General features: G+C 41.4%; 1 protein-coding gene across 3 annotated transcripts in view; it reads right to left on the bottom strand.

Moving 5' to 3' along the window:
- The window catches only part of LOC124949051 (protein lozenge), a 33,326-nt gene extending 20,549 nt beyond the window's left edge, over positions 1-12,777 (bottom strand). For 2 of the 3 annotated variants that reach the window (XR_007100952.1, XM_047493570.1), the window contains exons 1-4: positions 11,653-12,774; positions 11,174-11,404; positions 6,019-6,132; positions 245-562 (exon numbers count right to left, since the gene is read on the bottom strand). Coding sequence is in view for 2 of the 3 variants with exons in the window: in XM_047493570.1 (XP_047349526.1) it covers positions 245-562; positions 6,019-6,132; positions 11,174-11,404; positions 11,653-11,908 (919 nt within the window). In the remaining variant the exon portion in view is untranslated. Of the gene's footprint in view, positions 1-244; positions 563-6,018; positions 6,133-11,173; positions 11,405-11,652 lie in introns of all 3 variants that reach the window. The other variant, XM_047493578.1, reaches the window with a different exon arrangement.
- Between the last annotated feature and the right edge of the window lie 452 nt (positions 12,778-13,229).

Genomic DNA, 13,229 nt, shown 5'->3' with positions numbered 1-13,229 from the left:
GAGAAATTGATTTTGAAAGGGGACAGGGTGGGAAGAGGGGAATAAGAAAAGTCTAGTTGATGAACATAATGGAAGTTTCGCGGTCAACGATTCGCAAGTTGTACGAAGGGAGAATGATTATAGCTATTAGGCAAGATATCTTGATGATACGTGTTCTTCCTCGACGCACGCGTCGTGAAGGACAGATAAGGTACGAGAGCAAAGGGTAATCGTTAGTTGATCGATAGGAAGAAATAGAACTTACCACCGTGTTGAGGACTATGCTTGTAACAATCCTGATGAGCAGAACTAGAGGAACCTCCTCCGGTAGCTCCGAGGTGTGTACTGGAAGCGGGCGATGCGGTTGGGTCGGTGTTGTTGGGGTTGGAACAGGCACCGCTAACCGAATTCGCGGTGACGTTGCTGCCAGTCTGTTGTCCGTGTAAGTGACTGCTGTGATGATGGTGATGCTTATTCCTCCTGTACGACTCCAGTTCTCGTAGGTGGGAGGTGAACGAGCTCGGAGCATCCAAGAATGGTCTCTGACCCAAACCAAGAGCTCGAAATTGTTGATGCTGTTGTCCTGAAATAACGAGGATCAAATTGATCGATTTATCATACGATATATTTTCTTATAGAAATATTAATTGGAACAATCGTACGATTTAATTATCAATCATCGCATATAATAATTCCGACGTTGTTGATTAAAAACACTTATTCGCTTTAAAACGTTGTATTTTTGCTCGAATTAATCTATCACTGATTATCGAAATGAAGTACCATGGGTGGTTGTATCAACAGAAGAGAGAGAGAGAGAGAGAGAGAGAGAGAGAGAGAGAGAGAGAGAGAGAGAAAGAGAGAGAGAGAGAGAGAGAGAGAGAGGAAGATGTTTGTGTAATTAAGCTCGCAGAGTGGGATAATTAAGAAACTCGAGTGGTCCGTATCTCGATTGACTTCAATAGCATTCCGCGCATTCCGTCCATTCGTGAACCGACAGAATCCGGATCCAAGTATCGCGGCATCTACGCGGTAGATCGCCGATAGGTTAATCCGCTATTGTAGTGAAGCGAGTTTATCGTCGAAGCCCACAATGCATGCGCGGTATCGAACGATTACCCTCAAAGACGGATAGCGGATTCGTATCACCGTAACTTGATAGAGAACTTGCCTGTTATGGTATGTCTCTATCTAGCTATCTATCTATTCCGAAATATCTATCAATCTTTCTGTTTTCTCGATCACGTGATACACGTTCTCATGTTGTTTGTAAAATAAAAAGATTACAGCTTGGAGAAAAGAAAAGAAAAGAAGAGAAAAAATGAAAAAAGAAAAGGAAGAAGATCGGACAAATTGTATTCGGTCAGGTAAGGAAAAAAGAAAGAAAGGAAGAGAATGAGAGGGAGATAGAGATAGAAAGAGAAACATCTCTTCGAAAAGAAAGAAAGGATGAACGATAAATAAAGTTTGACCACAAACTACACGAAATCGTTGCAAAGACACAGATGGCTAAACACTCGATGGTTCATCAATCGAAGACTACGAGATTATTCGAATAAATCGTGTGTCCTTGCCTCAATCTTCGCGAATTAATTCATGAATGATAATAATAATAATAATAATAATAATAATAAAATTATTTGCTTACATAACACGCTTATTAATTCTTCTACAATGATCGATCATCGTACGAATTAACTTATACTATTTAACGAACCCGTTGGAAATTTTAACGTTGACTTCGTACGTCCTGGAGGTTGGACTCGTTACATGAATTCTTATCGGAACACGCCAATGGATACGTTGCGTGATAAGGCTTTTTACTTTATCCGTGCGTTTTCTTCGACGCCCCGTCGCAGAGGCGGTTATCACTTATCGTTCGTATCGTATCTACGAGCTAGAGGAGGATAATGGGAACTAACGAATCGTTCTCTTCGTTTTTAAGAGACCAGAGAGAGAAAAAGAGAGAGAGAGAGAGAGCGCGCGAAAGAGAGAGAGAGAGAGAGAGAGAGAGAGAGAGAGAGAGAGCGCGCGAAAGAGAGAGAGAGAGAGAGAGCGAAAGAGAGAGAAAGAGAGAGAGAAAGAGAGAGAGAGAGAGAGAGAGAGAGAGAGAGAGAAAGAAAGCAAGAGAGCATAATTCCAATCTCTAAAAGCACGAGTAGTGGACTTATCTAATCAAAGTGTGGCGAGTCCCGGTTGACGGAAATAGCGGGGTTTTTTCCTCCTCTCTAATAAACGGGTCCCCCTTCACTCCTCCGCGTCTTACGTCCTTCTTGACATTAGGGGTCTGCGACTGGGACGAATATTGCGAGGATCTTGATTCGAATTTCTTTTTCTTCCCGTTAAAAGTTACTATACGAGATGTATTGATAATTCTATCATTATAGAGGAATAAATAATTAACGTTTATATAATATAGATTTGATTTAAATTATTTTATCAAGAATTTCTTTAGATTCTCGGATTCTCAAGAAATATAACGATTTAGCGAATCGTGATATACAGCAGACGAGATGTATATATATATATATATATATATATATATATATATACATATGTATGTATGTATGTATATGTACAATATATCTATATTTGTTTCTTTTTCTTTTGATAGTATATATACATATATATATATATGAAAGTTGGAAAATAAATTGTAGATATGTATTTGTTTGTATTATTTTGTTTTGTGTATTTGACGTCGGCGACCGACCGTCGGGAGGGATAGAGCGATCGATATCGTTGAAAATTCATCGACAATTAGATATCACGGGGGTATTCCTTTTCTATCAAAGCCAGTAATGATTTCGCGGGACCCAGAGACCCTGGGATATGCCCATGCTAATCGACGATATTCCAAACGCGGAGCAATTACCAACGAAGCAAATTCAATTTCGACCTTTGACTGACAGCATCTGTCCATCGATATTGTTTCGGTCGGGAACATTTCGATGATTTTGGACCACGGGTGACGGCTGGCGGCCACTTTGTTTCGCGAGAGCGACCTCCTCTCTCTCTCTCTCTCTCTCTCTTTCTACTCTCTCTCTCTCTCCTTCTCTTTCTCTCTTTCACTCCCTCTCTTCTCTTTCTCGAAATATCAATTTGAACTCTATTCTGCTTTACGCTGTTCGATCGAATCTCTCTCGCGAACGCGCACGTTTGATCCGAACTGGAACTAGATCAAAGAGGACGCGAGCTTGGCCGGACGATAAAAGTTCGCTTGACAAGTTCGCCTCGCTGATTCGCCACGATGCTCCCGACGGGAAATTCATTTGTTGTTTTACGATCACCTATCTCTCTCTCTTTCTCTCTCTCTCTCTCTCTTTCTCTCTCTTTCTCTCTCTCTCTCTCTCTCTCGTTATATAGAAATATACATAATTCATCGATGTATTAATTAAACATTGAAAAAATCCTCGATTTGATTCGATTTTTGTTCTGTCATTGTTCTCTCGGTTCGTTAGAAGAAAATGCCGAAGTAATTAAGTACCATGAACATTGGTAAATCTCGTTAAATATTTCTAAAAAGCAAGAGTACGGAATGTTGATAATAATTCTACCGACTCGGTAGTTTCATCCCTCCACGATCGACCTCATTTCGCACGATTACAACCCCTCCGATTCGCATTTCCACGTGATGCCGAGCGACGAATTACAGAAATTGCTCGATTACCGTCGGTGGCCTACCGGTGAAGTGAAACGAGGACGGCGTGCTATAGGTTGAGGAGGGGTGAAAGAGATAACGGTGGAAAGAGGGAGGAAAGAGGTTATGGATGTAGGGAGAGGGAGAGGACGATTTTCGCTTAACAAAAAGCTCGCGATTATCCGTGTAATAATGAGGAACGGCAGGTGTCTGCGGGGCGTCCAAAGCATTGTCTCGTTGCCGCGTTCAGAGTGAGAGTGAATGAGAGGGAAAGAGAGAGGACAATGAAACTCGGCTCACTCCTCGTGTTTCGCCCGACGGTCCGTCGATGCCTCTACGAGCTTCTACGTATACTGTACTAATACATCTATATTTTTAAATATATAAATATATATATATATATATATAAATATAAATATGTATGTATGTATGTATATGTATATACACGTTTCTTTCTCATAGATCGTCCATACGGTGCGTGCTGTCCAAACAACACGCTATCCTTGACAACCCCATATATGCAATATGTCGTCGTGCGTGGCCAAACTTTCTGAGGGCTGCTCGCGCTTAGTTTCGCCTCTCCACGCGACACGCTTTTTCTTTTTCTTCTACTTCTTTTTCTTCTTTTTCTTATTCTTCTGTTTTGTTTCTTATTCTTGTTCTTCTTCTTTTTCTTATTCCTCTACAATCTCTTCTTCTTCTTCTTCTTCCTGTATTTTTCTTTTGTCTTTCTTCTTTTCTTCTTGTTTTTCAAATGATTCCTCGAAGGTGTCAGTAGGTCGGCTACGTGCCCTTATTTTTTCATTTTTTAGTTATTTATTTATTTTTTTATTGACTCACTTTCAAAAGGGATGATAACGATATGGTAATTTCATTTTCGAAAATAATATCCTGAATTTTGTTAAGCAACATTTCGTCCATTCGTTTAACTCTTTGATATTTCGTTGCGTTAATATAAGACGAGAGATTTATTTTACGACTTTTTGTTTCTCTCTTCCTTTTTTCCTCTTTTTTTTTTTTTTTTTTTTTTTTTTTTTTATAGAAAATTTTATATACAAATCCACGGACGCCCTTTTATAAAGTTGCGTAAAGCTTAAAAATATATTTACCGTGCGGTCACTAATGAAGCGTAAACTGTTAAATGCCGAGCGAGGAATTCTGACAAATACATCATTGCACGCGCTCGCTCGTTCGTCCTGCGTTGCGTCGCACGAATATCCGTATAACCTGTCGCACGTCAGTTCGCTATTTTGAAACACGGAATGGAAATGTTCATTGTTTTCGCTCACGGTTTGGATATGGATTTAATTATTTAATCGAAGTTAATTAATTTTATATTAATTTCTGACAAGAGCGGACATCGATATGTAAACGTGGCTCGTTACGAGGCATCCTACGTCGACACTTTTAATCAATGTACATACAACTCCATTCATTGTGGGTAAATGACCGATACGATATGAACCAGAATCGAGTGGGATCATTGATCGTTTTGAAAAAAAAAAGAAAAAAAAAAAAAAAAAAAACAAAAAAAAGTAAGTCGAATTTTTTTTTATTAGTAATTCTCTATCCTTTGTGAAGCAACGATAATCTTAAAGTACGAATCTATTATTATGCACGGTGCATATGTAGTACATGCAGTACTAGTCTAATCCCTTTTGAAATAATACCGAGCGATAACTGAAAAATTGGCGAATAAGCGGAATCAATCAAACGGAGCATTTTGAAAAAAAAAAAAAAAAAAAAGAAAAAAAAATGAAAAAAAAGAGCAAAAACAAAAAAATTACTCGCGAGTCCAGCGAGCACGCATTGCCCTACGCCCATCAATACTTTATCCAACAAATGCGAATCGTCCGCAAAAACCTGCCCGTACTCCGCGGTCGATTCCGCAGCGGCTATTAATCTGATATCGAAATAACGATCCCCCTTTCTTTTTTTATATGCACAGATACATGGATACATCGTATAGGTATAGAGAGAGAGAGGGAGAGAGAGAGAGAGAGAGAGAGAGAGAGAGAAAGAAATACATACGAAAGAAACTAGCTCGTTTTGAAAAAAAACTCTTCGTCCCTAATCGCTGTAAACATTCGACTTTTTTTTCCATGAGAAAATTCGTCGTACGGAAAAACGTCGATCCTGTCGTACCCGGGCGACGTACGTTGAATAGCAAAACCAAAACACGCATACGCAGAAGAGTAACGTAGCTCGGTCACTGCATCATCGTGCACCATCTGTTCGGTAATGACGCCGCTATTACCGCGTATAGGGACTTTCCGTGAATTATCGGTACATTTTCTGGGGATGCTGGACTAGTAGCAGCCGGTCATCCCATTAGATGGATCTGATCGTGGCGCGTAACGGCACGTTATCGCGCGAACTATGTAAACTTTTCTACTTACTCGTTTTCGAACGTGGCTCTCTCGGTCCATCGACGGTCACCTTGATCGCTCTGGTATAGGTTGCTACCTGAGGTGGACTCGTCGAAACGGTTATCGTGATGCTAAAGCTCTTTCCTGTGACAAAAATGATAGAAAAAAAAAAAAAAAAGAAAAAAAAAGAAATGGTTTAGTTACGAAATCGTTTAGTTCGTACTATCGTTCATTTTAAGTGACGTTAAAAAGTAAAAGTAAGAAAGTAAGAAAATGAAGAAAACGAAGAAGTAGAAGAAGAGAAAAAGGAATGGAAAAGAATTTTAAAGAATTAAAGAAAAAGAAAAAAAAGAAAAGAAAAATTATAAAAAAGAAACAATAAAAAAAGTAATAATAAAAAATTAAGAAAATAAGAAGAAACTGAAAGAAGAGAAACGAACGTTTAGAAGGGGGTGGAGCAAGCGTGTACATATATCACTAGCGAAGGTCTCGAGGTTGAAGGTCCGGTATATTAATTCCCTCTCCATAAATGTCTGTCGGAGAGATTGACTACGCGCTCTTAAACGGCCCATCGCGCGCTAATATGCATTTGGTAATTCGCCGCTCCTACCTTCTCGTCCGTATAGAACGAGAGAGAAGTCCCTTCTTGTCTCATTCTACCGATAGAATCCACGGGCACGTTTCTTCGAATTTACGTTACTTTGTCTCGCACTCGAAAGACAAGATCGCTTCGGTAGATTTCAATAATAATCATTTTGCCGATCACGCACGAACAGGTATTGTATTATAACTTTCGATCATTGTTTTTAGTTCGTGAAAAGTGGAAAAATGATTGGAGGAAAAAAACGAGACGTCCTATCGTTGGGTGATCACGAAGAGACGATCTAACGCGTCGCGGACATGTATTCGTTTGTGTTGGCGTAAACGTCAACGATTTGTAATTGTCTCCCCTTGGTGCACCTAGGTCCACCTCGCTGTGTCTGTCAACATGATAACCGGCATCAAACACCCTCCTAACCCCGCCACCACCACCCACGGGAACTGCAACTGACTGCAGAGAGAGAGAACACACCATAGCGTTATATCCTAGTTATATACCCCTTTTCCCCTCTCACCTTCTCCCGCTCTATCTTTTATTCTGCAATCGCTCACCGATCTGCTGTCGCTCTCTCTCTCTCTCTCTCTCTCTCTCTCTCTCTCTCTCTCTCTCACTGTTTCTGTCTCTCTCTTTCATCCATCATTGTATTCTTGTTCTCGTCATTGCTCCGCTACGATACAAAATGTGAATCGTTCTGACGAATCTATCTAACCAAGTGTACCTGCAATCGAGACGATTCGATGGGTCTACTAGAGTCATAAAATGTTCAAATTCGATCAAAATTCTACAATTATTTTCGTGCGGTGATAGTGCATCATGAAAGATTCTGCCGAAGGACCTAATAAACCGAAGGACTTATGCACTACGATTTATGGCAAATCAGGATTTAAAATTGAATTCATTCGGCATAACAATTGTCAGAAAAAATGTTACAAGGAACAATCCCTAAGATTGGCCGAAGGGAAAAAGAAGAAAATCGTAGTCAAGTCGAAGTGATCGTCGCTTTTCGAGCTCTGCCACACCACCCCCATCCCCCTCTCGTCCCCTTTCACCCTACCTCCGATCAGAACGGCTAGAGTCCATCGCATTTGGGGCTAATAATGCCGCACAGCCGACTGCCAACCCCCTCTCTTCGTGCCCGAAGCTGCGGTTAATACTCGATGATGGGAACGGTCATCTGCAGAGACAGGAGCCGGGCTGTGCATTCGCGAGCGACGAACGAACGAACGAACGAACGGATGGACGTACGGACGGACGGACGAACGGATGGACGAACGAACGAACGGACGGACGGATGGTCGGACAGACGGATGGACGGACGGACGGACGAATGGACGGACTGGACGGGCAGACCGGACGGTAGGACAAAACCGGGCCACGCGTATGTGCCACCTATATAACGCGAGTAGCACCACGCTTCTCTCTATCCCGTACGCGATGATTCTCTATTCCTAGCGCAGCACGCTTCTATCCAAGTGTATCGTACAGTATGTATATCTATGTGTCTTTTCCACGTATGTGTATTACAATGTCTCTCTGTATATGCGTGTTGGTAACATAGCGAGAAACGAGGATGAGCGCCATCCCAAACCGCCCACACAACCACCCGAAACCACTCGAAACCGTCCGTTAATACTCGTGGCGACGAGGCAGAGGGGACATGAGCATCAAGAGAAGGAGGAGAAAGAGGAGGAAGAGGAGGAGGAGGAGGAAGAGGAGGAGGAGGAGGAGGAGGTCTTCTGGGCGAGGAGGAGGAGAAGGACGAAGTAGTGGTCCAGAGAGAGAGAGAGAGAGAGAGAAAGGGAGGCAGAGAGAGACTATGAAGGGTAGCGGAATGAACGGAGAAGGAGAAAGAGAGAGGTAGAGAGAGAGAGAGAGAGAGTCTCGAAACAGGATGTCTCTGCAATTGTCAAATAATTACTATCGCTGGTAATTTCAGCCGTGTCGATATAGACTGCGGTATATTACTAATTATAGGCACGGGCCGGTAGGTCCGCGCCCGATGATGGAACGACCGCTTTAGTCTCCGCAGACCTCTTTGATCCGGCTACTATCGGCTCTCTTCGTCTCATTTCTCTATCTTTTCCAAAACCCTCGATGATGTTCCCTAGGTAGAAGCGTGGCACGTTTAGACCTGCCTAATTGTAACTTTAGTAGGTACTTAACTCTCTCTCTTTCTCTCTTTCTCTCTCTCTCTCTCTCTCTCTCTCTCTTTCTCTCTCTCTTTCTCTATCTCTCTTTCCATTTTTTTCTCTTTTTTTTGATTTAACGAATTCGATTCGAATTCGATAGAAATTTACTAGAGTTAGTCCAACAATACGTATACACACACACACACACAAACAGGATGTCCCAGATTTTAACGGCCAAACTTTGTCAGTATATTTTATTGGTTAAAATAAAAAAGAAATGTTATATAAACATAGGATGTTTTAAGCTTTATTAAAAGGTTATGATAAAAATAAGAATTACTTAGAGAATTCTGGCACCTTAAAAATTAGTATCATAGGAAATCTTACGGCATACTAATTGTAGTAACAGAAATTATCTTCAAAATCTTTACCAACCTTAAATAGTAAATATTATTGATCTATTTCTACAATGTATCATAGTAACTTCATGTCAGATTGCTATCCATTATTGTTCTCTACGTAATTCTTATTTTTGTCGTAATTTTTCAATAAAGATTTAAAGAACTTATGTTTATGCAACATTCAACATTCTTATTCAAATCAATAGAATATATTGACAAAGTTTAAAACCTGATATCATCCTATATATGCAGGCACTTAAGTATATCCGGTAAATTTTTTCTCTACGAATCCGAAAATAAAAGAAAAGGAAAGAAGTGAGAGACGAGAGTATCAATTATGTTTCTATTCGCATATATATATATATATATATATATATATATATATATGTATATATATATAATAGTACGTACTCGTAGAAATTTCTTGAATCCGTTATCGTCGATGGAAGCGATACGCGACGCGGTTCAATCAAATTAATAAGTCGCGGAAACAAAACCTCCATGATAGGAGGTTCCATTTGGTCGCGGCTGATACGAATACACCGTGGGCAGTTTGGTCAATCGTCGAAATTGAGTATTACGGATTATCTGGGAGGGTGGCTGGGATATGGAAAGAGGGAAGGTGAGGAGGGAGGCGGGGGGAGAGAGAGAGAAACTGGGAGAAAAAATTGATACAAAGGGGTTGAAGAATTTTGGCGAGAGAAGTGTCTTTCACGCTAATTGATTTCGTTCCCGATGTTGGAGAGAGAGAGAGAGAGAGAGAGAGAGAGAGAGAGAGAGAGAGAGAGAGAGAGAGAGAGAGAGAGAGAGAAAGAAAAAAAGAACGAAAGGAAGATAAAGATAGATAGATAGAGAGAAAGGCAGAAAGTACATAGTTGAAAATCGTCGACCCTACGTTTCATGATGAAATCAAATGAAACATAGATGGTGCCATCAACGAACGGCTCGTACGAGCAGTACAGCTCGTTAATTCATAAACACCGGACCCTCGATGGTAGGTACGCGCGCAGGGTGCAAAATGCATTTGTACCTCCTGACAAATCTATCCGACTGTCCTCTAAATAATTGTCGCTACTTAAAACACGACGATAGAACATTCGAATTTCGATGTAACTAAAAACAAAAAAGAAAGAAAGAAAGAGAAAGGAACAAACAAAGAGGCAAAAAAGAAGTAGGAAAAGATATAGAAAAAAAAAGAAAAAGTAAAAGAAAGAAAAGAGAGCGGGGGGAAAGGGTTCGGGGGGAAAAGAACGAACAAACAAACAAACTGAACGAAAAAACGTGTCGATGCAACGAAGTCGGACGTTTTCGATATTCGTTATAAATTCGATGGATGACTGCTCTTGACATCGTACCTTTTATCGTTTTGGTTTCGTTATTAACCGTTTTGATGATCGCGAAAGAGAGAGACACGGTGATCTCGTTGCATTTCCGATTTCCCCTGTCCGCTTTCTGCTTTGGGGAAATAAATGACTCGAAACTGTCGATCAAAAGATCTGGTTGATTTTGGGGAGTCGATGTCTCTCTGTCTCTTTTGCTCTCTCTCTCCCTAGCAGACAGACGATGATTTCTGATTAACGGCCAGTTGTTTCGTGCGTTCGGCCGGGGCTCGTGGCGGACATCGAGTAATGACTCTGGGGGCGGCGGGAGCGGGAACTCGCGAACACAGGGCTGCCGAGCGGCTGGCGGGAGACCCGAGGGTGGTTAATGATAATGATCACAATAACCGTGATTTTAGGCAGTTCGAAATCACTGCAGGCCAGCTCGTACTTTCCCTTCCCCCGGACGCGTTTTACTTTCGCGCGGATATTTGCAAATCTTTTCTACCGGTGAAAATAGAAATGAAAAAGTCCAGCGTCATTTATATCTTTAAAAATAATATCTAAAGATCGTGTCAACCTTTTTTTTCCTTTTTTTTCTTTTTTTTTTTTTTTTTTTGTTTACATATACTTTTTTGTTCGGTTTTCTTTTTGTCTTTTCCTTTTTCTTCTTTGTTTGTTTGTATTTTTTTTTTTTTCTATCTTTGTAACAATCATCGATATAATCGTGCTCACCTCTTCCACTTCTACCGACGAACCTAAGATCGTTGAATTTTGCGACTTGATTCTTCATAAGTGCAGTCGAATTACGTAGTTCTGCGCAACAGTTTTCATCGTTACCAGCGCGAACAGTAACGAGGGTTCCATCGCCGACCTCGCCGAGGGCTACAACTTTAAAAGCCACTGGTAGGGTCTTGTTGGATCTCCAATGAGTTGGCAATTGACTGCAGAGGAAGTACGGCGAACCTGAAAACATAGAGAGATATGAATGGTATAAAAAAGAAAAAAAAAAAAAAAGAAAAATGTTTCTACGAAAGACAAGCAATAATATGCATTTATGGAAATGATTCCTTCATAAAAGATCGGCTCTAATAAAGTGATTATCGAAAAATTCAATTAATCGATTAAGTTATATTCTTCGATTTTCACAGTGTTTTTAACCAAACAAATACACGTAATATATCAAAGAAGGAAAATGAATCGTGCTAACGAACCTGTTCTAACGAGTTCGCCGGGATGTTCAGCCTGTGCCTCACCGACGAGTCTCTCGGTCCACCAGAGTTCGCCGACGGCGGCACCCTCACTCATTTCGCCGGCACCACCGCCGTTTTCGCCGTCCTCACCCTGGTGGTACCTGGTGTTGACCCCTTGGAGGGGTGCCAGGGAGGGACCGCACGGGCCGGCGCCTTCCTGAGATCCGACGGTGCCGTAATTCTCCCCGCAGCCCACGGAACCCACCGGTAGATGCATCCCATCGGCCAGTAGCCGCTCCTCGTCACCCACCAAACACGTACCCTCCGCGCGAGACGTCGTGACCTTTACTTGAAGCGGACCTTACCGACGGAGCCGAGCTAGTCGACCCGTCGACGAGCGACCACCACTTTGCTACCAACAGGTACCTCCACGTTGTCCTCCGCTCGCGCATTCGTCTTCTTCGATCGAGCGCATCCTTTATATTCACTGGTTCATCTTTTAAAATCGAATAGAAACCTCTCCTTGTTCCATCTCACCTCGACTTTCTTCTTTCTCTCATAAAGCGATTAAATCACTTATTGATCAAAGCTCGAACAATAACTAAAGTATCTTGGATCTTTCTGTTATCGTTAGTCACTAATGGAAAAAAAAAGAAGAAAGGAAAAAAGAAAGAAAGAAAGAAAGAAAGAAAACAAATAAAAGAAAAAAAAGAATAAATGCGCAGGAATCACAAAGCACGTGGCTCACTGGGGAGTCCTTCACAATATCACTCCGAACACTCGAAAGTTTTCCTAAATCCATAAATTACAATGATTTAACTGACTTATTGTTTCCTTATGTATTATCATTAATTTTATCACTGATCTCCTGTCTTTTCTTTTTTTTTTAATTTTTTGTTTTGTTTTCCCCTTTCTTTTTTTCGTTTCTTCCTTTTCGTCACATCTCAGATCAATAATGATAAATGATAAAAATGATGACTCTGATAAAGAGATAGGACATAGATGAGTAGCGGATCGCAACTTGAGCGAAGTTGGCGCGAACGTCAGTCGCGGTCGGCGGTGCGCGACGTAATGCCGCGGCTCAGCGGGCCGCGTGTTCCGCGGAAGCGGCCCGGGTCGGCATAACCTCCGCAGCTCTCCTCCGCCACCTCCACCTCCCACCCTACTCGCGCTCACCACGGGACACGCTCTCGCTCCTTCACCAATCTCCCCACTACGATCGCAAATACCACCACCACCACCACCACCATTGACGACGACGATGATGACGACGACGACGACGACGACGACGACGACGACGACGACGACGACGACGACGACGACGACAATGACGACAATGACTTCTTAGCCGATCCTCTTTTTAAACAATAAATTTTCCTTCTTTCTCTTTATCTCTCACTTGGTCACATTTATCAAGATTTAAATGCTTGCAATCGGAAACTTCGATGATATCTCTTTGTTCAGTTTCTTAAATGGAATTCTAAGATAAATTTAGAAATTTATCAGATATGATGATACGATATTAAAAATAAGTTATATCGAACGGACGATAATGCAGAACACTCGAATGTAAATTTTAAATGCAAATGCAAATGCAA

Source organism: Vespa velutina, chromosome 1 (assembly GCF_912470025.1).
Source record: "Vespa velutina chromosome 1, iVesVel2.1, whole genome shotgun sequence".
Lineage (NCBI taxonomy): Eukaryota > Metazoa > Arthropoda > Insecta > Hymenoptera > Vespidae > Vespa > Vespa velutina.
This window is presented reverse-complemented; position numbering and strand designations above follow the sequence as displayed.